At 60.1% G+C, this 26,603-nt stretch overlaps 1 protein-coding gene across 3 annotated transcripts in view; it reads right to left on the bottom strand.

Moving 5' to 3' along the window:
- CHD5 (chromodomain helicase DNA binding protein 5) overlaps positions 1 to 26,603 on the bottom strand; it is a 59,712-nt gene that overhangs the window by 11,949 nt on the left and 21,160 nt on the right. For all 3 annotated transcript variants that reach the window (XM_078452512.2, XM_078452511.2, XM_078452513.2), the window contains exons 7-33: positions 25,649 to 25,772; positions 24,958 to 25,124; positions 24,594 to 24,815; positions 23,254 to 23,460; positions 22,821 to 23,032; positions 20,352 to 20,483; positions 20,164 to 20,269; positions 18,916 to 19,107; positions 18,621 to 18,821; positions 15,480 to 15,617; positions 15,238 to 15,359; positions 14,178 to 14,351; positions 13,607 to 13,748; positions 12,486 to 12,617; positions 10,118 to 10,235; positions 8,741 to 8,865; positions 7,458 to 7,689; positions 7,169 to 7,279; positions 6,655 to 6,827; positions 5,938 to 6,112; positions 5,443 to 5,535; positions 5,138 to 5,226; positions 4,723 to 4,856; positions 4,199 to 4,343; positions 3,657 to 3,816; positions 1,497 to 1,576; positions 1,124 to 1,241 (exon numbers count right to left, since the gene is read on the bottom strand). In XM_078452512.2, coding sequence (XP_078308638.1) covers positions 1,124 to 1,241; positions 1,497 to 1,576; positions 3,657 to 3,816; positions 4,199 to 4,343; positions 4,723 to 4,856; positions 5,138 to 5,226; positions 5,443 to 5,535; positions 5,938 to 6,112; positions 6,655 to 6,827; positions 7,169 to 7,279; positions 7,458 to 7,689; positions 8,741 to 8,865; positions 10,118 to 10,235; positions 12,486 to 12,617; positions 13,607 to 13,748; positions 14,178 to 14,351; positions 15,238 to 15,359; positions 15,480 to 15,617; positions 18,621 to 18,821; positions 18,916 to 19,107; positions 20,164 to 20,269; positions 20,352 to 20,483; positions 22,821 to 23,032; positions 23,254 to 23,460; positions 24,594 to 24,815; positions 24,958 to 25,124; positions 25,649 to 25,772 — 4,024 coding nt within the window. The remainder of the gene's footprint in view (positions 1 to 1,123; positions 1,242 to 1,496; positions 1,577 to 3,656; positions 3,817 to 4,198; positions 4,344 to 4,722; positions 4,857 to 5,137; positions 5,227 to 5,442; positions 5,536 to 5,937; positions 6,113 to 6,654; positions 6,828 to 7,168; positions 7,280 to 7,457; positions 7,690 to 8,740; positions 8,866 to 10,117; positions 10,236 to 12,485; positions 12,618 to 13,606; positions 13,749 to 14,177; positions 14,352 to 15,237; positions 15,360 to 15,479; positions 15,618 to 18,620; positions 18,822 to 18,915; positions 19,108 to 20,163; positions 20,270 to 20,351; positions 20,484 to 22,820; positions 23,033 to 23,253; positions 23,461 to 24,593; positions 24,816 to 24,957; positions 25,125 to 25,648; positions 25,773 to 26,603) is intronic.

Genomic DNA, 26,603 nt, shown 5'->3' with positions numbered 1-26,603 from the left:
GTAAATGCTAATGGATATGGGGTTTCTTTTTGGAGTGATGAAAATATTCTAAAAATTAATGGCACTGATGGTTCGCAAAACTCTACGAATATGCCAAAAATCACTGACTTGCACACTTTAAACGGGTAAACTGTATCCGTGCGGTTACATCATGCGAAGAGTGTGTACGTATACGTGTATTTTTTGAAGTGAAAGTACAGAAAGCCATATACACCGACTACATTCTAAACAAAAGTATGATCCATCCAAACCAGCTTAAATAAACCTTAAAGCAAAAAGTATCAGGAGAGATAAAAGGATCATATAAGAGGCACACTTCACCAGAAAGATATAAAAACCCTAAACCAATATGCATCTGTCAACCCAGTCTCAAATGATACGAGGCAAACTCTGGCCTCACAAGGAAAAAGGGACTGACCCACAATCATAGTGAGAGATTTTAACACAAGTCTCTCAGACTTGACGGATTAAAGCAAACCAAAACTGAGTAAGGATGTAAGGAGTTTGAGGGGGCACTTGGGGGGCTCAGTCAGATGAGCATCCAACTCTTGATCTCGGCTCAGGTCATGATTTTACAGCTCGAGCCCCACGTCCGGCTCCGGGCTGGCAGCACAGAGCCTGCTTGCAATTCTCTCTCTCTCTCTGCTCCTCCCCTACTCACTCCCGCTCTCTCTCAAGTAAATAAATAAACAAACAAACAAACAAAATTTGAACAACATAATGACCTAACACATATGTTCAGAACCTCACACCCAGTAATGAAGAGAATATGCATTCTTTCCAGGCACACGTGACCACTTCCAAATCTGACCGTATTAAGCCAAAAAGCAGGTTTCATGAACATAATGTAGAAACAATATCACACGGACCCACATGCCCCAACCACAATACAACGGAGTTAGAAATCACTAATAAAAAAGACAGCCCAGTAACCCCCAAACTCTGCTTGGTAGGGAAAGCTAAGTCCACTATAGAGACCCGAGCCCCTGGCTCTCTCCTCCTGCGGATCCTGTCGTGGTAGGACAGAGTCTGCCGCTCGGCCAGGGAGAGCCAGCGCGGAGCATAGCTTGGCGGGAGCCAGAGCCTGCATTGGCAGAGGTGGGGGGACCGTGGGAAGCCTCACCTTTTGGCGGCTGCTCTGGGGACGGCGGGGCCTTCTCTGTGTCCTCCAGTCGCTCCTGGCCATCTGAGTTCTCATGCTTGTCCTCACCCTCCACTCTGTCCAGGGCAGTTGGCAGGGCCTGGGGAGGACAGGCCAGGGATGCTTCAGGGCCTGAGGCCTCAACAGCACGGAGGGCAGAGGACAGGCACTCGGCTGGGAATCCACTCCCTCCTGGTTCCCGTCCGTGCTCCCAAACTGCTCCCCCCAGACCCAGAAGCTCGAGCGTGGAGCCAGAAGGTCTGGGTTTCAGCTGTCCAAGCAAGAGCTGAAAAGGTCCCTAGACCCAACCCCCACCCCGTACCCACCAGGGCCCAGGCACCAGCATCCTCCACACCTGGATTTCTGGGGGCTTCTTTGGCTTCTGCACCCCCAGCTCCTTCTCATCCATGTAGCCCAGCTGGGCTTCCATTTTGTCTGAAAGATCAAAGGGAAGAGGTGAGACGGTGGGCTTGGGCAGGCAAGGGGTGAAAAGGCAGGAAATGGGGCGCCACAGGGGAGAGCCAGGCTGGCCTTCAGGAGGCTCCTCTGGGCCTGGCCCCTCCAGAAGAAGGACAGGTGAACCAGGTGAGCCAGAGACCTCAAGCCAGGCCCGCAGACATGGGGATCCTTGGAGGACCTTGGGCCCAGTGAGGCCAAAGCCACAGGCTGATGGCACAGGGCTGCCCATGGCAGGGAGGGGAGGTTGGCGGAGGCCGGCCTAGGAGCCGGGACAGCTGGAGGTGCTTCCCGCCTTCAGGCTGGCTGACAGGCTGTGTGCCTCCCCTTACTGAGCCAACTCCTGACACCCTGCCAAGTGCTCAGAGCAGCCCTGGGAGGTGTCCACTGTCCGGTCCCACATCACAAGGGAGAAAACGGGGCTCACACAGGACCAGGTGTGTCCACCTCCAGAGGGCACACTTTTGCGCAGGAGCAGGATAGATGTCCTTGGAGGCACTGAGCCTCTCAGGGATTCACGCCTCACCCGGGCATAGGTAGGTCAGAACGGGGCCTTCGAGGTCCAACGGAGGGAAGACGACACTTTGCCCAAATAAACACATGGGTCACCAAAAGACACTCAAAGACAGACAATTAACGAGGAACAAAAGATCTGAAAAGACATTTCGCCAAAGACACGTGAATGACCCAGAAGCACGTGAAAAGATTCTCAACGTCTTCAGCCATCAGAGAGACGCAAATCAAAACCACAGGGAGGGGCTCCTGGGTGGCTCAGTCGGTTAAGCATCCGACTTCGGCTCAGGTCATGATCTCACGGTCCGTGGGTTCGAGCTCCGCATCGGGCTCTGTGCTGACAGCTCAGAGCCTGGAGCCTGCTTCAGATTCTGTGTCTCCCTCTCTCTCTGACCCTCCCCTGTTCATGCTCTGTCTCTCTCTGTCTCAAAAATAAATTAAAAAAAAATTTAAAAAAAAAAGAATTAATAAAAAAAAAATTATAAAAAAAAAAAACCACGGGGAGACACCACTTGGTATCCACTGGGACAGCCGTAAGCAAAAAGTCAGAAAACAAATGTTCGGGGAGGGGGTGGGGAAACCGGGAAGCATCACACGTTGCTGGTGAGAACGTCAAATGGCGTGGCCACTCTGAAAAAGTCCAGCAGTTCCTCAGAATGTCAGGTCACGTGATCCAGCAGTGCCACCCCTAGCCACGCTCACAGCCACGTGACTCATGGCACCCCCCACCTTACTCACGATGGCCCCAAATCCACCAGCTGACGGCCGAGCAAACAGAAACACGGCACATCCCACACAATGGGATATCACTCGGCCAAAAACAGGAAGGAAGCGGGACACGCCCTACAACGTGGATGAACCTCGGAAACACGCTAGACCGGGGCGCCTGGGGGGCTCAGTCGGTGAAGCGTCCGACTTCGGCTCAGGTCACGATCTCGCAGTTCGTGGGTTTGAGCCCCGCGTCGGGCTCTGTGCTGACAGCTCGGAGCCTGGAGCCCGCAGCCCGCTTCGGATTCTGCGTCTCCCTGTCTCTCTGCCCATCCCCCGCTGGCACTCTTTCTCTCTCGCTCTCAAATATTAAATAAACGTTAAAAAATTTAAAAAATGAAAAACATGCTAGAGAATGAAGCCGGACACAAAAGGCCAGGTGTTACGCGGCTTCACGTACATGGAATGTCCAGAACAGGCAAGTGCACAGAGTAGATTAGTGGTTGCCAGGGGCTCGGGGGAGAAAGAGTAAGGAATGACTGGTAACGAGTACGTGATTCTCACAGGGGGATGAAAATGCTCTAGAATTAGAGGCAACTCACCCCTGTGAACACACGAGAAACTACCGAATAGTAAGATTTGCAAGGACTGAACGCTGTGGTGAGTAAATAGCCATTAAAAAGATAAACTCTCAGGACAGCGACATTTCTGCAGGCAGAAGCTTGCAGCCGGGGAAGGGAGGCTGTCCATCCTGGGTTGTGCAGAGGACCCGGCGTCTCCTGGGGCCTTGCCACCTCCCGTGACCCAGGTGCCCTCCCCCGCACATCGGAGCCCAGACCTGGCAAGCCCAGTGGGGCCGGCAGGAGGTGGGCAGGGCTGGCGGGCACTGGCGTGTTGGGGTCCGAGGAGATGACTTCGCTTGGCTTCTTGCCCTCGGGCCCCTCGGGGATCAAGTCCGGGGTGCTGTACTTCCCGTTAACGTGTTCAAACTCCTGAACCTGAGGCAGGAGACAGGGAAGGGGAGAGGGAAGTGGTCTCGGCCCAGAGCTAAGGGCCTCAGGGTGGCTGGAGGGACAGGGGGTGTCCCGGGCTTGGGATGAATGCCACCTCCCCACCGAGGCTGGCCAAGCCGAATGCACTTCTGACCACAAACCTCTACGCCAGGCCCCACCCCCACCCCAGTGTGTGCTCTGCCCCTTGACCTACCGTCCCCACCTCCAGCCTCCCCACCCCCGCCCAGAGAGGCATTTAGAGGTGTCCCTCTAGCCTGACTCAGTGCCCGGAGCCAGGCACTTGCCCTCTGCCCGCTGACCCCCAGAGGGCACACAAGGGCCATGGGGGGGCCGCCGGGAAAGGCCCAGGCAAGGCTTACTCACCCACCTTCTTCCTAACTAGTGACATGACCCCGATGCGGGTAAGCACGTGCTGCCTCGAGAGGCCCTCACGGGGCACGCCGTCCGCGAAGGTCTCTGCACCGTCAGCCCCCGGCTCACACAGGTGCCGCATGAAGAGGGACACATAGGCTCTGGGGTGGGGGGGACTGGGGCTCAGGGAGTGAGGGGCCAGCAAGGACCCTCTGAGAGGGCTGGCAGGACCCCCCAGGTAACCCCCTGGCTGGAGCCATCATCCATCAACTGCCTCCCAGCCCGGCCTGCTGGGTCAGGCCCCGAGGGAAGGACCGGGGGCGGGGGGGCCCAGAAGGGAGCCCCCCCCATGACAGCCCTTGCCCTGGATCTGGTCTAGCAGAGGCGGCTGCTCAGGGTTTTCTGCACCTGAGCCCTGCCCACCCAAAGGCCAGACAACAGGAATCCACAAACACGGCCCGGTGGGCAGGTGCCCTCAGCGGAGCCTGCCCGCTCTGGGGTGGGCAGCCACGCCCCGGGCCACCACCTCAGCCCCTTTACCTAAACTCCTTCTCGCTCTTCCCTCGAAGGTCCCGCACCAGCCAGTGGGAGTTGAAGGCGTCCTGGGGGGGCATGCCCCAGCGCATGATGGCGTTCAGAAAGGCCTTCCGCTGCCGGGCGTTGAAGCCCAGCACCTGGGCAGGCGGGGAGTGGGGCGGAGGAGCAGAGAACTCAGGGATGGGCAGAGAGGCGGACGGAGGGGAGAAGCTGGGAGAAACACAGAGGAGGCAGGACCCGGAGACCCAGGGGTCTGTCCTGGCCCCACCTCTACTTGGCTGTGACGCTGGGCAGGCCCCTCGCCCCTCCCCCCCGCCTCTATCCCTACTCTACACCCCCAGAGGTGCAGCAGGGATGAGCTCTTTGTTCTGAGGGGGGGGAAGGGGAGCTGGGAAAGTGGGGTGCAGGCGGGCCCCACCTCGATATTGCCACCCACACGGGCGAGAAGAGGTGGCAGGGGCTTGTCCCTGTCGCTTTTCAGCTGCCTCCTGGATTGTCGCCGTCCACCTGGGAAGCAGACCCACCACGACACCTCACCGGAGCCCGGGGTGCCCCGACCCCCCGCATCCCTTCCAGCAACTCACCCCAGGACAGCAGAACCCCTCAGGACATCCTCCAAAGGATGGACGACTGTCCTGGTGTCCCCAGGGGACCCCAGGCTGACCAGCAGCTCCCTGACACGTGTCTGGGCCCCAGTCCAGGGTCACCAGTCCTGAGACTCACTCTGCCCTTCTGGCCTTTCCTCAAAGTCCTCGTCCTCGTCCTCGGAGCCGATGGAATATTCAGACTGGTTATCAGAGAGCTCGTCCTGCCACTCTGTGAGGGGCCACGTGCAGAGGCACAGAGTGAGACCCCCCCACGCCCAGGGCCATGCCAAGCCCCCAAAACCCAGCCCAGGGGTGAGGGACAACGAAACGAGCACGGTGTACTTCCTGGGAGCTCACTGAACCCCAACAGCCCTGCACTGTATCCTAAGGCATGACACCATCATCATCCCTCTCTCACAGATGCGGAAACTGAGGCTTCCCCAAGGCCACACCAGGAGCAGTGGTGAAGTCACTGGACCCTAGCCACCAAGCTCCCCAAACAGCCGGCACCCACCCCTGCTCCCAGCCCCCTTTCTCCAAGCCACCCCCCCACCCCCCACCCCCCGGCCAGCCCTCTGACCGCCCGCACTCTCAGCGCCCACGGGCTTCTTGCCCGCCCGGGGCCACGCACCCTGGTCCTCCTGGGAGGCGTCGTTGTAGTTGACCTGCTTGCGGATGCGCTTGCCTTTGCCCAGATTGCGGGCCAGGTCCTCCTGCTGCTGCTCGTAGTGGTGCCGAAGCAGCTTCTCCCAGTAGTCGGGGTCCACGTTCTCCTCCTGCTTGATGATCTCCCGCTCCACCTCCTCCTGGACACAGGCGCAGGGCCCATGAGGGCAGGCCCCGCAGGCGCAGGCCCCGGATGCTCGGAGGTGGGGCCAACAGCTACCCCCGGGAGCCTCCCAGCGGCCTCCGCCACCCCTCACCCTCCAAGAGCCCAAGATGAATCGGAAAGCCTGCCTACTCCAGGAAGCCACCTTGATCACCCCAGCCCCAACAGGTCTTCCTCCTGCCCCTGACACAGTCATTCATTCGTTCGTTCGTTCATTCATTCATTCATTCATTCCAAAAGTATTTCCTGGCCGTGTGCCAGGCACTGGGGTACAGAAGTGAATAAGCCCCAGCCTTGCCCTCAGGAGGCTCCTGGTTTCCTGAAGGATAATTAGCACCCAGGGTCTGCATGGAGGGTGATGGGAGTTGAGGAGGAAGCGGAGAAGGAGGAAGCGGAGACCCCACCCAGGAGAGACCCAGGGTTAAGTTTGCTGTGAGAGAAGGGCCGCCGGCGGGGGCGGGGCCGGCGGGGGCGGGACCGGTGGGGGCGGGACCGGTGGGGGCGGGGCCGCGGGCTTACCACGCCATCCTCCTCGCGCACCACGTACTGCGCCACCTTGAAGGAGCTCAGGTATTCGTTCATATTCTGCAGCTCCGTGTCGTCCGTGGCGTCCTGGTTTCTGTCCAGCAGCTTGGAGATGGCCGCATCGTCATAGTGGATCACACTGCTGTCCTCCACGTCCTTGTTGTCGCCTGGGAGCAGACAGGGTGCAGAGTGAAGGGACAGATGGGGTGCCCAGGTCCAAGTGTGGGGACCCCACAGGAACAGACTCCCGACCATGGCCCTTCCCAGCCTCCAGCAGGGGCGGCAGCAGAGGGGCATGGTGATCAGAGAGCGGAACCTGCACCGCATCAGCCCGGCTGCCTGCTCACCGGACAGTCCGCGGGCACCCAAGTGAGGGGCCAGTGGGGGCGAGCACGGGAGCCCGACAAAACACAGAAAGGGGTGGCGGGGCGGGGCGAAACCCTTCCTCTCGGGGGACAGCCCCTCGAAACACAAGAGGAGCTGGGAGCTAGGCTGACTTAGCCCCTACCTGGCGGGGTACTGCCATGCTTTTTCTTGGCGCTGGCAGCCAGGGCTCCCCCTTTAGAGGACTGGACATCCGGGATGGGCGTGACAGGCCTCTGGCCCTGAGACATCATGCCTGTAGGACAGAGTCAGAGGGGTTGCAGGGCTGGGGGGCAACCCCTAGCCCCGGTGCCTAGAGACGCCGCCCTGGCCCTACCCTCCGTGGCCAAGAGACGGGGGCAGAGGAGAAAGGCTGTGGGCCCCGGGGACGGATGGAGCGTCACCCCCGCCCACTAGCCGCCCTAGACGCCCACCCTCCACGTCGTCCTTGAAGAGCTCCTCGGTGCCGAACTTGAGGATGTCGTCCAGCTCCTGCTTGGTCATGGAGCCAGACTTGGAGCCGAGGCCAGGCCGCACCACCAGGTGGGTGAGCATCATCTTGCGCTTGGCCACCTGCGTGATGCGCTCCTCCACCGAGGCCCGAGTCACAAAGCGGTAGATCATTACCTTCTTGTTCTGTCCGATGCGGTGGGCGCGGCTGAAGGCCTGGGGGCAAGCTGCAGCTCAGTGCGGGGGGGGGGGGGGGGGGGGGGGACCACAGGGCCGGGCGCCGCGAGGTGGGAGGGGCGTGCACGCGTGCTCAGGGCCGTGTTCTGCATGGGGCTGTGCTGGCTTCCTGACCGTGGGTGGTCTCGGGCGGGCCTGGGCGCCCGCACAGGTGGAACTAGGCATAACTGCAGGTGGGCAGGGGTGTGTGCAGGGGCGGCGGAGCCAGTGTGTGCCCCCGAGAAAGCCACACGGGGCTCTGACGGCAGTCCTGGGGAGGTGGGGTGGCACCTCCCTTGAAGCGAGCCGCTCGTGACCGCAGGAGCTCCTGTTGGAGACACTCGGCCACCCTGGGAGGGCAGCAAGGCCAGGAAGCTGCCCAGTGGTATGAGGACGTGCCCGAGACTCTGTGCATCAGGCGTCTGCGTGAGGCGACCCTAGCGTGACTATCTGTGTGGGTGACTCTGCGTGGGCGCACACACGTGTGCGTGAGACATGAGTTTGTGTGTGCCCCTAACAGTATGTACTCAGTGTGTCCATCCCTGCCCCAGGTGGCCAGGGACAAGAGCATGTGTCTTAGTTCCCACACCCCTACCCCCTCAGCCCTTCTGTCCTTCCTCACCAACCCTGCTTGCCCCTCCTCCATCTCTTCTCCCACAGGCTTGTCCCCCCAGTATTTCCTTGGTTCCCCCCCCCAAACTGCCCCCCGTCTGGGTCCCAGGACTCCCTCCTTTTGACTCCCCCCATGGGCTTGATCCTAAGAGTGATGGGACAGACTAAGGGTTGTCGGCCACACAGACTGCTGTGTGTCCTTGGGCACATTGCCTGCCCTCTCTGGGCATTTCCTCTTTTGTATAGGGAGGAAGCTGGAGGGGCAGGGCATAGCCTCCGCTCACCTCCCAGGTCCCCTCTTGGGGCTGGGGTTCCATGAGGGTGGCCCAGGGGGAGGTGACACCCGGACACACAGTCTGAGGGGGAGGGGTGGAAAGCCCACAGAACCAGTGGTGGCAAGGGGGCTCTCTGACAGGGTTACGGTGTCAGGGCCACAGACCTGGATGTCGTTGTGTGGATTCCAGTCCGAGTCGTAGATGATGACCGTGTCTGCTGTAGCCAGGTTGATGCCCAGGCCACCCGCCCGGGTCGAGAGGAGGAAGCAGAACTGCTGGGCCCCGGGGGCTGAGGAAGAGAGGCAGGTGCCCAGTGGGGTCAGTGAGGGGCTGCCCAGAGAGGTGAGGGTGGGCACAGGTGGACAGCAGATAGGAGGGCTGCAGAGGACGGGAGAGGGGGAGGGGGGTGCTGGGACACCGTGGCCCCATCGCAGATGACATCAGCCGCAGCTGTGTTCAGGGTAAGCCTGAGGAGGCCCAGGGCCCAGGGTGGGGACAGAGCAGCCCCCTTGAGCCCCACTCAGCCCCCAGCTGTGCTCTGAGTCCTGACTCTACAGGAGGGAGCCAGAGAGAGAAGGAAGTTATGTTCAAAGCCTAGATGAGCAAAGACCAAACTACAGGGCCGCGGCCACCCCACCGGGCAGCTCCCACTGTCGCAGGACAGCTTGTTCTCAGGCCCACCTGAGCCCTTCGTAAGTGACGGGGTCTGACCTGTGCGCCCGCGAGAGCTGCAAACAGGTTCCCGATCCTCCCGGGGCCTCGGCCGCTCCCACCTCCGTCTAGATCTTGCAACTCTGGACTCGCTTCACCTCAAACACGAGTGGACAACAGGAACCCCTCCCCGGGGCGATCGGGCAGTGGGGCCCCAGCCCTGTTCTGAGGGTGGAGGCCAGCAGAAAGCCACAAGCCCCAGGGAAACAGCTCATCATCACTGCTGCAAACCTTGCCACTATACAGGGGCACTGGGTCACCTGACCTCTCCCCCACTCCGGAGGTCTCCTTCACTGCCCAGCAAGCTCTGGTCTCTCCTTCCCGGGCCAGGAAGAGAGTACATTGAGTTTGGATGCGTAGGGCTCTGCTTCTTCCTGTTGCTAGGAAGCAGCCCGCAGGGAGCAGGCGCTCAGCTCCACCCCTCCCGCGGTCTGTTTGAGGGTGGCAGCTTCTGTCCCACACTGCTGGTAACCGGTGGCTTATCTGGGGTATCAGAAGCCCACAGGTGCCGCCCAGACCCTCAGCCCCAGCTTCATTTAGTAACAGAGGTGGTAATTTCCTCTCTTTCTCCTGGTCTGGGTCTCAGTTCCAAGCAGGTGTTCCCTACTGGGCCCTCAGCACCCCAGGCAGCCCCCAGAGGTTCCGTGGAATTCATTCCTTTTAGCATTTAAAAGGGACAGCTGTTAGGACTTAGACACCAATCTGCTTTCTGCAGCCACGTGAGGGGAAACTAATCTGAACATCAGTTGGGTGGCCTGGCTGAGACCCCAGCCTGGGAGGAAGGGCAGATATAGGGTCCCAGTCAAGAATGCATGGGTAAGGCAGGGTACCGTTGAATCTGTCGATCGCCTCTTGTCGGAGGCCCCCAGTGATGCCACCATCAATCCGCTCATACTTGTAGCCCTCATACTCCAGGAAGTCCTCCAGAAGGTCCAACATCTTCGTCATCTGCAGGGGACATGATATGCCTGAGGGGCTGCCCCAGAGCAAGGAGCCCCATGGGGCCATGGGCATGGTCCCCATGAGTTTGGGGAAGACAGAGCTGCCTGTTGAGTGGGGAGAGAGGTGGGACCCGGGCAGACCTGACTCGAGGCTCAAGAATGCAGCCTCCAGCCTTGACCCCCAGAGTCACTGCATCACCCACACCAGCCCCACAGCCATCTGTCTAAAGCACAGCTCTGAGCAGCCCTGCCCTTACCTAACAGCACAAAATCTCAGCTCCTCACCCTGGCATTCCAGGCTGGCAAGACTTAGTGCAGTCTATATGGGCTTCATGTCTCAATGCTTCCATCATACCCTCAGCTACCCCAAATGACCTGGCCTCTCCTCCTGGAAAGCCCACCCCCTTACTGCCTAGGGAACTCAAACAGCACCTCTTCTGTGAGGTTTTCCCTGATTTCACTGCTCCCTATAAGAAGAGAAAAGCAGTCCCTTCTGGGCTCCCATTACCCCATGTATCTCCCTTCATTCTTGAGAGATAGTTGAGCTGGATATAAAATGATCCATTCCCGCAGGATACTGAAGATTTTACGATTGCCTCCTGCCACCTGTTGTTGCCGATGAGAAGCCTAAGGACAGTCTGATCATCATTCCTTTGTAGGTACTAGGTCTGAAGTGCTGTGATTTCCCTGTGAGGTGCCTAGGGATTCGTTTCTTTATATTTATCCTGCTTGGTACTCCAGAGTACGTTTCAGATCTGAGACCTCACGTCTTTCCCCAGGTCTGCAAACTCTCACGGAATCCAGCTTCTTCGCCATTTTCTCTATTTCTTCCTCTGCAACTCCTGTTAGATGATTATCGGAGCCTCTCAAGGTGTCCTTCGTGCACTTTCTTCTTTCTGATCTTTGTGTCTCTCTGCTCCATTCTGGGGAGATTCTCAGCACCAGGTCCCATTCATCAGCATTGCCCTCACCAGTGCTGAGAGTTTATCCAAGGTGTTGAAATGTTTTATTTTAGTTCCATGCAGACCCTTTTCGTATCCAATTATTCTTGTTTCATTTCTTCCTGTTTGTGCTTAACTGATTTCTTCTTGATTTATGGGTTGTTACTCCATTAATTTGGGGGATCCTAAACATGCTTGTCTGAAGTCTTTTTCAGGCTTTTCTATTATTCTTTTCATTTGGAGTGTACGTACTGTTTTGTGGGATGTCCTAATATCCGGTTTTGTCATGAGGTTTGGAAGTGGGGTTTGTGGGCCCGTTTTAGGTGCTCTGTCTCCGTCCCTTTCCCTCTGTGCACATTTCTAGGAGTTGCGCAGTCCCTTCTCTTTGGTCCCAGAATCATATCTTATGTTGGCAGGGGGTTGGGGGCATTGTGGGTCCAATCTCTAAGCCAGTCCACAGTGCCAGGCTTGGTCAGATTTCCCCAACGTCTCTGGGCCTCCTGCGGGCCCATGGTGGGGTCGGGGCTGCAGGCAGGAGCCGCAGTCACCAGCTGACTTCAGTACACAGAAGAGCCACATCCTCCTCTCTGGCTTTGAGCAAGGGGCCTGGCTCAGTCCCAGAATACAGGAGCATTTTTAGCACCAGGACCCACAGGACCATTGCTGACTCCCATTACAGAGACGACCCCGGAACTAAATGTCTCTTTACGTCCGTTGCCCACATCCGTCTCCCACACTAGACTGGGCATGTCTCAAGGACAGGGACTGGCCCCGTGCCTCCCACAGAGCCTGACAGAGGGCAGATGCAACCAGAGGGGTGAGGGAACAAGGGGTGCACAGACCAGCAGACCCCCGAGGCTGCACAGCCTGCCTCTGACCACCCAAGAGGCAGTGGTACAAGTGCCATTTCAGGAGGAGCTGCCCCCGCACAGGCTCTGCCCAAACCAGCCTCAGGGCCCGCCTGTGACAAGTCAGGCTGCAGGGGTGAGGGCCAGGGGCTGTCGTCCCAGCCTGGACACCAGGGAAGGCTCCGCTGCTTCGGAGGTTGGGTGGGGGGGGGCAGGCCAGAAGGGGCAGGTGGTGGGGAAGACGCTGGGCTTTATGGCCAACATGCCCTGAGCTCCTGGAGCTTGGCACCCAGCCAGCTTTCTGGGCTGTGCCCGGCCAGGGCGCACACGAACCTCTGACGTGCAGTCCACCGGGAAAGAGCACCAGGCCTGGAGGGCCACCGGCAGGCGGCGCCCTCAGCTGGCAGGGGTGCCCTCCGCAGGATGTGGAGTGGGGGCTGCGGGGGGGAAGCAGGGAGGTCAGCTCACCTGGGAGAAAATGAGCACGCGGTGCCCTTCATCCCTCAGTTTCTTGAGCATCTTCTGTAGCAGCATGAGCTTGCCCGAGGACTTGACCAGGGAGCTGCCGTCATAGGAGCCATTGGGCAAGACGGGGGCCTCCTGTAGACACGGCAGAAGGTGGGGCATTGGGGGGCTTCCCGGGTCGGACCGGGCAGACAGGCCACTCATCCCACGGGGCCCCTCCGGGCACACGGCACTCCCAGGCAGAGCCCTCCATCTCCCCCTGCTGGCACTCCACCAGGACACCGGGGACATCAGCCAACAGGCGATGACAGGGTCTTAAGCTAAGCCGGCCTTCCCAGAAGGAATTATGCCTGGTCTCTGTGGTCACGGTAGGGCGCATCCTGGCAAGGCCAAGCCCTGAACCCCAGCTGGGCAGGACGTCAGCCCAAGGGCCCTGCCGTGCCAGGGAGGTGAGAGAGATCTGGGGGGCAGATCACCCACAGCACGGCCCCCCACGGCTCCCTCTGCACGTGACTGGCTGTCTGGGGGCAGGAGGCAGACACCGCGGAGGGTTTCAGCAAGAACCAGAACAGTAGTGACGGTGACAAGAACGGCCGTGCCGGGCTCTCTCTGAGGGCACTTTCTCACCCGGCCCTCACCCTTTCAGGCAGATGCTGTTACTGTCCCATTTCATAGAAGATGAAGCTGAGGCTCAGAGCAGGACCACTGGCTTTCCTGAGACCACAGGGTTGGAGCTGGTGCCTGGCCCGGGTCCAGTCTCTCACTTCAGGACTACCTGGGGCCCCACGCAGGCCTTCCTGACTCCCCCGGTGACCGAGCACAGCCAGATCAGCCTGGGGTGCCCTGATGCCCCCCACTGCTTTGTGGGCACAAGGAGGGGTCAAGGGAAGGAGAGGGCCTGCCTGAGCAATGGACGGAGGTAAGTTTTCAGAAACTGGGTGTAACGGGGCCACATCACCTGTAAGTCCACACGTGCGGGGAGGGCTGGGGGGCTGAGGGTGCCACGGCAGCCACGGACAGGCACCACGACGGGCAAAGGGAACCTACCGCGGCAGCCTCGGGCCCTTACCGTGACGGTCACGGGCACCCACTACAGTGGCCACAGGGCGGCCATGGGGACCTACCACGGCAGCCACGGGGAAGAGGTAGGGGTGGTTGCAACACTTCTTCAGGTCCATCATGATGTTGAGCAGCGACACCTGGTTCCCGCCCCCCTTGGAGTTCAGTGCCTCGAAGTTCCGCGTGAGGATGAACTTGTAGTACTTCCTGCAGCAGGGCGAGGAGGAAAGGCAGGCTGGACACCAGGGCCGCCCCAACCTCTGAGAGGACACTCTCTGCTCTGCAGGGAGACAGGGCTGCCGGCCGAGCACCACTTACAGAGACCAGAGGAGCCCTGCCGGGTGAAGCCCCAGGCCCCGAGTCACCCAGCCAGTTACTCAGGACATTGAAAAGCCTCAGGCAGCCCCAACCCAGGCCAGTGAAAGCGGTCAAAGAAGGAAGCGCGTGCAAAATGTGAGTCAAGGGGTCGGCGGGGGAGGGGCGGGGGGGAGCAGGGGTGTGGGGCGCAGAGCCTTCCCACCACCCGGGGAAGCGTTGCTGGAAGGCTCAGTCAGACCTTCTGGGAGAAGGCAAGCCCAGGGGGCGTGAGGCAGACCGCTCTGTGGCGGGGCCCCAGCGGGCGGAGGGTCCACTCACTTCTGCATCTGGCTCAGCTCCACGCGAACGATCAGCTCGGTCTTGGCCGGCATGTTCTTGAACACATCGGCCTTGAGCCGCCTCAGCATGTGCGGCCCCAGCAGGTCATGGAGCTTTTTGATCTGGTCTTCCTTGGAGATATCGGCAAACTCCTCCAGGAAGCCCTCCAGATTGCTGCGAGAGAGAACCAGGATCAGAGCCAGGAGCAGGGGACTGGAACAGGCCAAAGCCCTCTGCAGAGGAAGCCAGGATTGGGGTGGGGGACCAGAGGGCCAAGGGCAGGCCGGTTGGCTGGTGGGCCTGGGAGCCTTAGCCCTGCCCTAAGTGTCCCTTCAGTGTCCACCTAAGCCCGTGTCCCCACCCCTCCAGTGTAGCTCGGCCACATAGGATAACTTCCTCTCCTCAAAGCTGTCCTGGAAACAAAGTCTCTAGGACTTTTACCCCTGTTACAGAAAAGGAAACTGAGGCTGATGGGGGCCCAAGGTTGTATGGTCCAGCCTGCCCTCCAATCTGTATCTCCTGATTCTGAAGTCAGCACCCTCCACCCTGAACCCCCCATTCTGAGCCGGAGAATGGGGTAGGTGAAGGCAAGGAGGCCGGGGCCCCCCACTGGCAGGGGCTCCGTGTTCGCCCCATATCCACCACCACCCCCAGCCTTCTGCCCTCATCACTGTCACCCAGGTAGTCACTTAGGTGTCAGTGGAGGGGAAGGAATGAGGCAGGGCATGGGGGGGCCAGGACAGCAGCCCCAGAGGATGCCCCGGGGGTCTCCTGGGGCAGAGCCGAGGATCAGTCACGGTATTCGGGGCAGCTCACGTCCACTGAGCACCCTGCACACGCCAGGGCCGCGGCCCCTCCCGCACAGGTCATTTGGGGCAGGCTGCTGCTAATGCTCCCATTTTACTGACAAGGAAGCTGAGCTCCAGCTCGCACTGAACCGGTCTTCCCTGGCTGCCCGCCAGCCCGCCTCCCCGGCCTCACCCCCTCCCCGGCCACACCCCTCCCCGGCCACACCCCCTCCCCGGCCACACCCCCTCCCCGGCCACACCCCCTGGCTCACTTGAACCTCTCTGGAGTCAGGAAGTTGAGGAGGTGGAAAAGCTCCTCCAGGTTGTTCTGAAGCGGGGTCCCCGTCAGCAGCAGCTTGTAATCGATCTTGTAGCTGTTCAAGACCCTGAAGAACTTCGGGGAGGAGGCGGCCAGTTAGGGGGAGCGGGGCGGCCAGCCGGCACCCCTCCCCGCCCCACCCCTCCACCGGGGTGGAAGGCGTGGCTCCAGGGGCCAGCAGCCAGCACCGCCTACCTTGGACTGGTTGTTCTTGAGCCGGTGGGCCTCGTCCACCACAAGGCAGGCCCACTCGATAGAGCCCAGGATGGCCTGGTCGATGGTGATGAGCTCGTAGGAGGTGAGCAGGACGTGGAATTTGATCTGCACTTCTTTCTGGAGGGGAAGAGGAGCGTCTGGGAGGGGAGCAGGTAGGGTCTCCAGAGATAAGGAGACGTGGAGGAGGGGTGGACAGGACTCCGGAGGGCCCAGGGAGGCTCTGGGACTGACAGGAAGGGCCGCGGGGGCAAGCCCCCTCATCCTCACAAGCCGCCCCCCCCCCACGCTGTCATTGTCCCCATTTACAGCTCACAGGATCTCAGGCTGGTCCCCAAGACCAAAGGATGGCAGAACCAGGATTCGCACAGGGAAGCGATCCCTGTACGTGTGGTTAAATGCTCTGCCGTCGCTGATTTGAGATTCTTTTTTGTCTTTTAAATTTTATTTTATTTTTGAGAAAGAGAGTGGGGGGAGGGCAGAGAGAGAGGGGGGCCAGGAGGATCCGAAGCGGGCTCTACACGGACAGCAGCCAGCCCGACGCAGGGCTCAAACTGTCAAACTGAGAAACCATGACCTGAGCTGAAGTTCAACCGACTGAGCCACCCAGGTGCCCCCACGGACTTGAAATTCTTGATAATTACGTTGTTGAATTTGTGTTTTGTAAGAGGAGATCTATGGAATGATGGAGCCCCCAGCTTCCCCGTCCCCACCCAGCGAACACCAACGCCTCACACCCTTGTGGGGGCCGGGCCCGGGCATGGGGGGCATTCACCCTGAGAGGAGCCCCGTGCTGAGGAAACAGGACATTAAATAGCCAATAAAAACCACCACCCAGAGGTCGAGAGAGAGACTACTAAAAAAAGGAAAACGCTGTTTCTTGCATTTGAACCAGGGGCCCTGCATCTTCAGTCTCCACCGGGCCCCGCAAAGGAGGCAGCCAGTCCTGGCCAACCCAAGCCCGGATCTCCCAGCGACCGACGTCCCTTGTGAAGGGGCCAGAGAGGGGCAGAGGGGCGTCTCATTGCACGGGCTCTGCCTGCAGGTGGCCCCTGGGTTTGCACCCGGCCCTACCCTTTCCAGCTAGACCCAAGTCAAGTTAATTAGCCTCCTGAGCCTCAGTATCCCCTTTGGTAAAAAAAAAAAAAAAAAAAGGAGAGATCCTGTCTGCGTGAGGAACGCCATGAGAATCCAGAGGGCAAAAGCTGTCCCTTAAAATAATTAAACGCACATGGAATCAGTACAGGATCCAAGTATTCTGCTTCTGGATACAGACCCAAAGGCCCAACAGAAGTGAAGCAGGGACTTAGAGTAAATGTCAGCACATCCACGTTTATAGCATTTTCACAAGAGCCAAAAGGTGGAAACCACCCAAGGGTCTGGATGGGTGAATGAAAAAGGAAATGCAGTTCGCCAATGGAGTGCTATTCGGTCTAAGAAGAGAGGACACTCCGAGGGTGCCTGGGTGGCTCAGTCACTTTAGTGTCCGACCCTTGATCTTGCCTCAGACCATGATCTCACAGTTCGTGGAATTAAGCCCCGAATTGGGCTCTTCGCTGACAGCGCAGAGCCTGCTTGGGATTCTCTCCCTCTCTCTCTCTGCCCCTCCCCTGCTCACGCACACGCGCTCGCTCTCTCTCTCTCTCTCAAAATAAATAAACACTAAAAAAAAAAAAGAAGAAGAAGAAGGGAGAACATTCTGACCCATGTTACGACAAGGGTGAGGTTGAGGGCACTTTGCTAAGTGAGATAAGCCAGTCACAAAAAAAGCATACACTGTGCTATTCTACTTAAATGAGGCACTGATTGGTAATCACGGGGCGGGTGCCAGGGGCTGGTGGAGTTACTGCTTGATGGGGACCGAGTTTTGGTTCTGCAAGAGGAGAAAGTTCTGGAGACGAATAATGGGGGATGGTTGCCCGATGGTGGAGGGTACTCGGTGCCCCTGAACCGCACATTTCAAAATGGTCACAACGGTAAATTTTATGTCTGTGTATTTTAGCGCAATTTGTTTTAAGCAGGCTCCGTGCCCGGCATGGAGCCCAATGTGGGGCTTAAACTCACAACCCTGAGATCAAGACCCGAGCTGAGATCAAAAGTCGGACGCTTAACCAACTGAGCCAGCCAGGCGCCCCCCACGATTTTAAAAAATAAAGTAAAAGAGGTGAGTCTATAGAGTGCCCAGCACGGCACAGGACCCCAGTGTGAGCTCAGGAGAAGTTTTCTGTGACTAATTGGCCCACAGGTCCATCATCTGAGTCATCCCCTCATTCAGCAAATAGTTACTGGGCATCCCCTGGGGCCACAGAGGCTCCAAGATGCTGCAGCAAGCTGGGGTAAGAACCCCCCCAGGATCCTGGGAGGGGAGCCCCAGCCCCCAGCGTAAGTGCTGAGATTCGTTGAGGGCCTCCCATGCACCAGGCACTGTTCTGAGTGCTCTGGGGGAGCCTGGGGACCAGAGGCATCCACACCCCCTGGGACTTCGTCAGAAATGCGGAGTCTCAGGCCCCACCCCAGAGCTGCTGGATCAGAACCTGCCCTTCAGCAAGAGCCCTGGTGACCCGGGGGCACAATCAAGTGGGACAGACCCTTCCTGGCTCACTCGGTCGCCCCTCCATGACCCCGCGGGGTCTGTGAGCTCATTCTGCTGAGAAGAATCTGAGGCACAGAGAGGTCGCCCAGCTGGTGTACTAGGTGGAATTGTGTTCCCCCCAAATCCGTGTCCACCCAGCACCTCGGAATGTGGCCCTTCCAGGAACTAGGGTCTTTGCAGGTGTGATTAGTTGTGAGCCAAGCTGTGAGCCAAGGAACGCCAACAGCCGCCGGAAGCCAGAGGAGGCAGGAAGGACCCTCCCCTGGTGCCCTCAGAGGCACGTGGCCCTGCTGACACCTCGACCCCAGATTCCGAGCCTCCGGAACCAGGAGAAAGTAAGTCTGTTGTCAGCCGCCCGGCTTGTGGTGCTTTGTGACAGCAGCCGCAAGACGCTGGTAACTCTGCCTGCAGAGTCGGCCACAGGCCTCCAAAGGAGCTGAGGGACCCCCGTCAGAACGCAGGGCCCCTGCGGCCCCAGCGACAGACCCGGAGCCTCTCCGGGGTCCTCCCCGCGGATGAGGGGCGCTCACCTTCATGCGGAACACCTTCTTTCCACTCCGAATGGCGTTGTCCTCGAAAGAAAACTCATTCTCCCGGATCACGGAGCGGCTCTCTTTGTCCCCCGTGTAGGTGACCACGTAGAAGTCGGGCGCCCACATCTCAAACTCCCGCTCCCAGTTGATGATGGTGGACAGGGGCGCGCTGACCAGGTAGGGCCCCTTGGAGTGCCCCTGGGGACGGAGGGAGACAGAAGCAGTGAGGCTGCCCACCGCACCCCGGCCAGCACCGGCCACCGCTCCCAGGCCCCTGCCCTGGCCCGCGCACCTCCTTGTACAGGGAGTAGAGGAAGACGATGGTCTGCACAGTCTTGCCCAGGCCCATCTCGTCGGCCAGGATGGTGTCTGTGCCCTGGGCCCAGGAGAAGCGCAGCCAGTTGAGGCCCTCCAGCTGGTACGGGTGCAGTGTGCCACCCGTGGAGTCAATGTACCAAGGCTGCTTGTCAAACTTGACCGTGGGCTGCAGGGGAGGCAGAGGTTCAGATACACCCTCAATCCTGGGCACCAGAGCCCACCCCAGGGCCTTTGCACACACCATTCCTTCTGCCTGGAATACTCTCCCCACTCTCTCATCCCTGCTAACTTATTTATCCTTCATGTTTTGGCTGGAACGCCTCTTCCTTCAAGAAGCCCTCCCTGACTCCCACTCTGGCTCAGGTGTTCCCCTGTCCTCCTGCAGCAGCCCTGTACTGCTGCTATCGGGGCAGTTTCCTGATGGCTGGATTCTCTGACTTTGAGCCCAGGTTGTGGTCGCCACACTCATCCTGTACACCATTGCTTCCTCTGAGCCCCACATAGTACCTGGGCTGCGGTGGGCACTCAGTCAACATGTGTTTGGTGCGTGCCTGAGGTGCTCCATCCACTCGATCCTAAACATCACCCTCTGTCTCTTCTATCCTACAGCTCAGAGCCGCCTCCCCCATGAAGTCCTCCAGATGGACCAGGCCCGTTTGCCTTTCCCTGGCATCCCACCGTCCCAGGTCGAACCCCTATGTTCTGTGTGCTCACGCCACAGGCCCCTGGGAGACGGGCACTTTTCGAAATGGGGCCAGAGTCCTTGTTCCCACAGGGCCAGCAGCTGGCAGACACCCCAGGGAAGTTTGCTAAAGGAATAAAGGTCAACCCTTCCCCTCCCTGATGGGCTCAAAGCTGGGGGTGGGGCAAGTTGGGGGTCTCCTCTCCCTGAACAGGTAAGAAAGGTGTATAATTACCATGTCGGCTTAAAGTTGACTTAAATGCTTGGAATTAGCTCACCTAAAGTAATGTAAATTTGTGTGCTGAGCAGGGACTATTTGCCCCCCACCCCCTCCCGGTTGTGCACAGATAACCCACGGTGCAAATCTCACAGGAAGCCATCTCTGTCCCTGGGGGGGGGGGGGCTGCACAGGCTGGGGGACCTGGGCGGTCCTGGGTCTTGATCACCTTGTCCCGCCTCTGCAGGACGGGCCATCCTCTGTGGCCACGCCCGGGGTGGCAGGCCTTGGCAACCCCACCCGTCACCCGCCTCCCTGCTCACGTCCACGATGGGTGTGTCTGGCGGCTTCTGTTTATCCTCCTTTGGCTTCTTGCCCTTCTTGACCAGCCTCTTGGGCAGCCTGGCATCCTCACCCAGCATCAGCTCCCTGCGGAAGAGGGGGGTGCAGATGGGCAAAGCTCCAGCCCGCCAGAGGCCACAGCCCGGGGACAGCCCGGCGGCCAGCCCACCTGTGACCCCAGTAGGCCTGCTTCAGGTTGTCGTAGTAGGGGATGTCGATGTCGTCGATCTCCCAGGTGCACTGGTCATAGGGCAGGTCTTTCCACTTGATCAGGTAGTGCACATCCCCCTTTTTGTCGAAGCTGCAACACAGCACACGGGTGGTGGGGGAGGGGCGGGCCACCGGGCCCGTGGCCTTGGGAGAGTCCAGGAGGGCTCTCTCAGGATGCAGACCCCGCCGCGCCCGCAGTCCCCTGGCATCCTGGGCCCAGAAGGGAGGGCAGAGCACCAGGGCTGTGACTCCAGAGAGGTGAAGCGGCTTGCCTGAGGCCACGCGGCTGGTGACAGGGAGGAGGGCGCGGGCTGAGTGGCAGAGCCGGAGAGGGAGAGGTGGGAGGGCACGCTCACAGAGGAGCCAAGAGCCAGCCACATTTCCATCCTCCCGTCACAGTGACAAATCCCATCCGGGCCGGGGGTGTGGACACCGGAATTCGGCATTTCTGAGTTGGGCAGGCCTCTCCCCTGACCACAGGCCTTTGTTTTCTAACTTAAAAAAAAAAACTTCAAAGGACCAGAGCCATGCCCATCCTGGTCCCATCTCTGCAAAGTAAACAAGGGCTGATTCCCGCGGGTGCAAGTGGGATGACCTCTTCTGAAGACCCCTGGGGACGCAGGGACCTGGTGACCGAGCCAGCAGCACAGAAGGGCTGTGCCAGGGAAGCACCTTACGCCAGCTTGACTCCGGCTGCTGGGAGGGTCCTAGAGGCCTGCCACCCAACTGAGCTGAGCGGGCAGCCAGGCTTGGGGAGTGCAGCGGGGTGGGGGAGTCTCGGCCCCCCAAAAAGGCTGTGGCTGCAACTAGCCTGGGAACCATTAAGAGAAAGACCAGTCCCCGGGCACCATGGAAACTGATATTTTTGAAGATAAATAATTAGTTGTTATTCAGGCGTGGGGTAATAAATGTGGGGAAAAGTCATCAGCCCTGCCTTGGAGACAGGGAGCAGATTGTCATTTATGCTTTTAAAATGCAATTTAAGGGGCGCCTGGGTGGCTCAGTCAGTTGAGCGACCGACTTGATTTCGGCTTGGTTCATGATCTCAAGGTCATGGGATCGAGCCCCGCGTCTGTTTGGGATTCTCTCTCTCCCCCTCTCTCTGCCCCTCTTCCCCTCAAAATAAGTAAATAAACTTTAAAAAATAAATGAATAAAATGCAATTTAATAAAGGCAAAAAACCGTGGGTCAGTTCAGTGGGGGGCTCAGGTTCGCATAGTAACTAACCCTCTCTTTAAGAGCTGTTCTCAGTGAGGGCTGGGGATGGGAAGAGGCGGGCGGCTTCTCCAGGCAGTGCTTCCCCCTCTTACTGAAGGCTGCACTCGCAGCCCCGGCCCCGGCATGCTCGTTCGGCCCTCACAACAGCCCTGCGGGGTACTCTCCAGATCCTACTTCACATGAGAAACACGGGGCGCACAGCCCAGAAAATGGGGAGCCAGGATTAGAATCTGGGTCTGGCTCTGGTTCTTAACCTCTGCACTACCCAACTCCCGCTTCTCAGGACGCCTGTGGTTGGCTGGGCCCTAAGCCCCTCCTCCAGGGCAGAGCCCATCCGGTGGACGCAGGGAGGCAAGGGCAAGGCTTCGACCCCCACCCTGCGCCCACCTGTCGGCCACTGCCAGTTCTCAAGCACCTGAGCTCAGGACTCACAAGAGCTCCCACTGGCTCTGCAAACCAAAGCCAAACTCAGGGGGTCCACAGGCTTCCCGCCCTGATCTCTTTGTCCAAATTTCTGCAGCCTCCGATCGCTGTCCCTGGGGGATTTCCAGACCATTCAACAGAGGTTGGAATAGTGGCCAAGACAGCAAGCCCTCCCGTCAAAACTCACCAGGTTCAAATCCCAGCTCCACCCCCTCTAGGCTGTGTGACTTCGGGCAAGTAACTTAACCTTGCTGTGCCTACTCACACGTCCATAACAGAGAGAGAAATAAAACGCCTGTCTCTCGGGTAGAGAGCGCTCAGCTGTGTTAGCTGCTGTTATAAAGGAAGATCACGCGTGTTTACGCCCCCACACTCAGGCCACCTCGGTCCCCAGGACCCTACCCCAGGTACCAAGCACTAGCTCTGGCAGAAGCCCAGGAGCACAAGCATCCTGACCCAATGACGGTCCCGCTCCGTGCAAGCGTCACGGGCTGGTCAAGTTGCCCCTGTATATGTAAGACTTCGGAGCCGTGCTCCCACCGTGAGTGGGACACGTGCGCACATGTGAGCCAGAACGCGTGCGCGCACACCGACCTGCGAGCACACGACGGCCCCTCCAGCTGGGCGGTCGAATCGCTGCCGGTGGGGGCCCTCCACCCCTTCCTCCTGCCCCCTCCGCACCCGCGTGCAGTCCTGTGTCCATTCCACAGGGTGAAGGAGCCATGTGTCCCGGCCCTGCGGGCACCCCTCCAGGGAGACCCAGGGCCGCACCCCCCCGGGCACACACCTGTGGTTCAGGATACGGTGGATCATCATCCACTCGGGCTTGATGCCGTAGCGGTAGAAGCGCTCCTCCATCTTGGCATAGAGAGGGTCCTTGTTCTTCCTCTTCTCGCTTTTGCCGTCCTCGTCACCAGAGCCGTAGTCAAAGGGCGGCGGCTCATCCATGTCGTTCTTTCTTTGGTAGTTGCGATACATCACCGTGTGGTACAGCTCCAGCTGCTGGCACAGGGGCAGAGGTTATGGGAGGGAGATGGGCCATGGCCCCCCCCCCCAGGTCCCCAACCCAGCTCCCCCAGCCTGGGTCCCAGGCAGGACGGCCCCCACGTGCAGCCTCCTGCTCCCGGACCCCCAGCGGGGTGCCTCGCTCGCTCGGGGTGCCGGCCAGCGCCCTCAGGAGCGGCGCCCCAGCACAGCCACACCTGCCCGGGGGCGCTCACCTGTAGCTCCTTCACCCAGGAGCAGTGCCAGTAGGAGAGTCCAGCCCACTTGACAAAGAACTCCCTCTCCGGAATGCCCTCCAGGGGCTTCGGTGGGGGGACACCGGGCTCCACGTCGGGCCCCGGCAGCCCCACCACGAAGGGAGCCGGGGGCTCCGTCCACCTCCAGTGCAGGATCCGCTGGACTTTGCCCTTCAGTGGGGGACACTGTGGACAGAGGAGGGTCCCCAAGTTCAGGGCTTAGCCACAGGGCCCCACCCTGAGGCTCCAGTGACATCAGGCCGTCACAAGGCTCTCTCCAACAAGTTGCAGTGACCCCCAAGTAGGCACCACCTTGACCCCACAATGCTGCCCTGTCCTCAGGGCACATGCTGTGCACACACGAGATAGGCAACATGAGTCTGTGCACACCCACGCCCACGCACGCACACACACACCAGAAGCCCAGATGCACCCAGGGTAACTGCGGCTGGTCACAGCACAGCCCAGGATCCAGAGGGTGGAGAATCCAGCAGTGGGGGTGGGCCTGGGGGACAACTCAGAGCAGGGGGGCCTTCAAATGCACAAAGCGACTGGGGGCGGGGTGGGAGGCGCTCTTCTCTCCCTGCCTCCTGCCCTCTCATCACCCCCAGCCCTGAGTCCTGGCAGGGTCTGAGTGCTCAGTTCTGTTGTTTGGCCTTAGACAAGTCACTTTACCTCCCTGAGCCTCAGTTTTGTCATCTAAAAATGGGAATAACAAAAGGCCTGTACTGGAAAACTCGGTACGCGGTAAAGGGGTGCACAGCGGCCAGAGGGTAGGGTGATGGTAGGTCATGGACGCCACTTGTTTCTTCAAATGGGCTCGGGTTTCCGGTGGGAAAAGGCGGTGGGCGGGCCTCGGAGGTGGGTGGGTGGGGGTACCCGTGGTGGGCGGGAACTCGAGCATGGGATGGTGGCCGGCTGGGCGGACCTGGAGGGGGCGGGGCCTTGGCTAGTAGGCCTGTGGCATCGCGGCGCCGGCCTAGGTGGGCCGGGCCTGGGCCAGCAGAGCTGGGTGAGGTGGGGGGGGGGGGGGGGTCCTCCGCGGACGGGGCTATACTGGGTGGGCGTGGCCTAGCCCAACAGAGGCGGAGCCTTTGGTGGACCGGGATCCGCCGGCGGGGCGTGGCCTGGAGCGCCGCAGGCAGGGCTTGTGGGTAGGCGTGGCCTGGGCCCGCGGACGAGGGGCCTTCGTGGGCAGGGCCTGGCCGGGGGGGAGGGACCTGGCCGGGGCGGGGCTTGGTCGGGGAGGGGCCAGATCAGGGGGTGGGGCTTGGCTGGCGGGGCGGCGCGGGGCGGCGCGGGGCTGGCGTAACACTCACAGTACAGCGCGGGCACAGCCATTCACCGTTTGGGATCTCGGGCAGCGGCGGGTTGAGGCAATGCAGGTGGTAGGAGGACGGGCAGGCGTCGCAGCAGAGCAGTTCGCCGCCGTCTTTGCACACGCGGCAGAACTCCATGTGGTCGTCCTCCTCCTCCTCGCAGCCGCCCTCCTCCTCGTCGTCCTCGTCGTCCTTCGGCTCCCACTGGATCCCCTCCTTTTCCTGGAGGGACAATCCGCGTGGAGGCACCTTGGGCCAGGCCCCCCTTCCGGCAGGGTGCGCCTCCCTCCTCCCTCCCGCGCGCGCCCCTCCACACTCTGCACCTCCCCGCGCCCCTGCCCCGGGGCCTCTGCCAAAGGCTTACACAGTGAGGACAGCTCCACTTGCCCTCCGGAGCCTTCTCCAGCTCTGGGTCGAGGCAGACTAGGTGGTAGGCCCGCGGGCAGGTGTCGCACAGGATGATCTCCCCGCCCTGCTGGCACACCTCACAGTAGTCCTGGTGGTCCGTCTCATAGCCATCACCATCGTCAACTGGGGAGGGGCAGAGGCGGTAGTGGAGGGCCTGGTGCCCACTCCCAGTGCCCAACCAATCTCCACCCCAGACTGGACCGGTACACAGTAGGTGTTTAATAGATGTTGGATGAATGGATGGTGGACGGACAGGCGGAGTGTACAAATGTGGAAGAAAGGGGTGGAGAGGTGGGTGGAAGATGGATAAAGGGAGGGGGGATGGGTGGGGACCGGGCCTAAGGGGATAACTGAAGGTGATGGACGGATGGGTGGATGACTGAAGGGGTGGACGTGCAGCAGGTTAGGAAGCACTGCCTTCTCCAGTGTCCCCTCTGCTAGTGCAAATGCCCCGAGTGGCTCAAAAGTCCCTAGCTTAGCCTCACTGGGACGGGACCCCTCTCCTGACCATAGAGACCAAGTGGGCGAGGGAGCACAGGTGAACTGTCGGGCTGAGGCCGGCAAAGGCCCAGACAGGAGGACGCCCTCCCCTGCTAACCAAGGGGGGCTCTGCACCCCCTTCCACCAGGAACCCCAGGAAGTCCTACTCCTCCTCTTCTTGCGCCGCCTCTTGCTTTTCTTCCCCAGGGCTGCCGAGCCCTCGGAGCGCACGGAGGAGCTGTGGATGCTGGCGCTGTCGAAGTCCGACTCCTCCCGCTCATCTTCCTCGCTCTGCGGGGGTGGGGGAGGGCCCTGTGAGCCCACAGCCTGCCCTGGGGGCTCATCCTGAGGGTCTCACTGGCCCGGGCAGAGGACGAGGTGGTGCAGGGCATGGTGGAGGCTCCAGAGGCACAGCGTGCTCTGTGGTTCATCTCATCTCCCTCTGGCTAGGAACCCCAAGGCCCCACCCACCAGGCCAGCCGGATGTCCCACCACCCTCCCTGAGCCCTGCTCTCCACCCTGCCAAACTCCTATACATCCCTCAAGGGAAAGCCCTAAGGACACCTCCTCCAAGGAGGCTTCCCAGATCCCTCCTTAATTGGACCTGTTGCACAGCCTGTGTGCCAGGTCTGGCCTGTATCATCTGCCTGTCTTTGGCTCTCTCCCACTATATCTCCCAAACACCCTCCAGACTGTGAACACCTCCGGAGAAAGTCCCACCACAGCCGAGCACATTAATATGTGCTCCACAGATACTTGCTGAGCTGAGCTGGACCACCGGCTCTGGGCTGGGCCACACCTGCTCCCCCGTGCTCCCCTCTTAGAGCAGCTAAACTCAAGACCTGTCACTTGCCTCTACCAAGGGACAGAGAAATGGCTTCCAACTCTGCCCCTCTACAGAGGTGGGGCAAGGTGAGGGAAACGGGTGCGCTGCGGGGGTAGGGGAGAGTGTGAATGCCCTCCTCCCAGAGAAGGGAGGGCCAGAGGCTCCGATGGGGACTTATGGTCAGTCTGAACCGGGTGCCAGAGCTGGCCCCGGAAGGGCAAGGAAGGGTCAGAGCTCCGGCCCACCTGATCCTGCCTACATGCCACCTTCCTGGGGTCCAGCCTCCCAGCAGACCT

Source organism: Panthera onca, chromosome C1 (genome assembly GCF_046562875.1).
Source record: "Panthera onca isolate mPanOnc1 chromosome C1, mPanOnc1 haplotype 2, whole genome shotgun sequence".
NCBI lineage: Eukaryota > Metazoa > Chordata > Mammalia > Carnivora > Felidae > Panthera > Panthera onca.
Note: the sequence above shows the minus strand (reverse complement) of the source record. Positions and strands in the feature narration are given on the sequence as shown.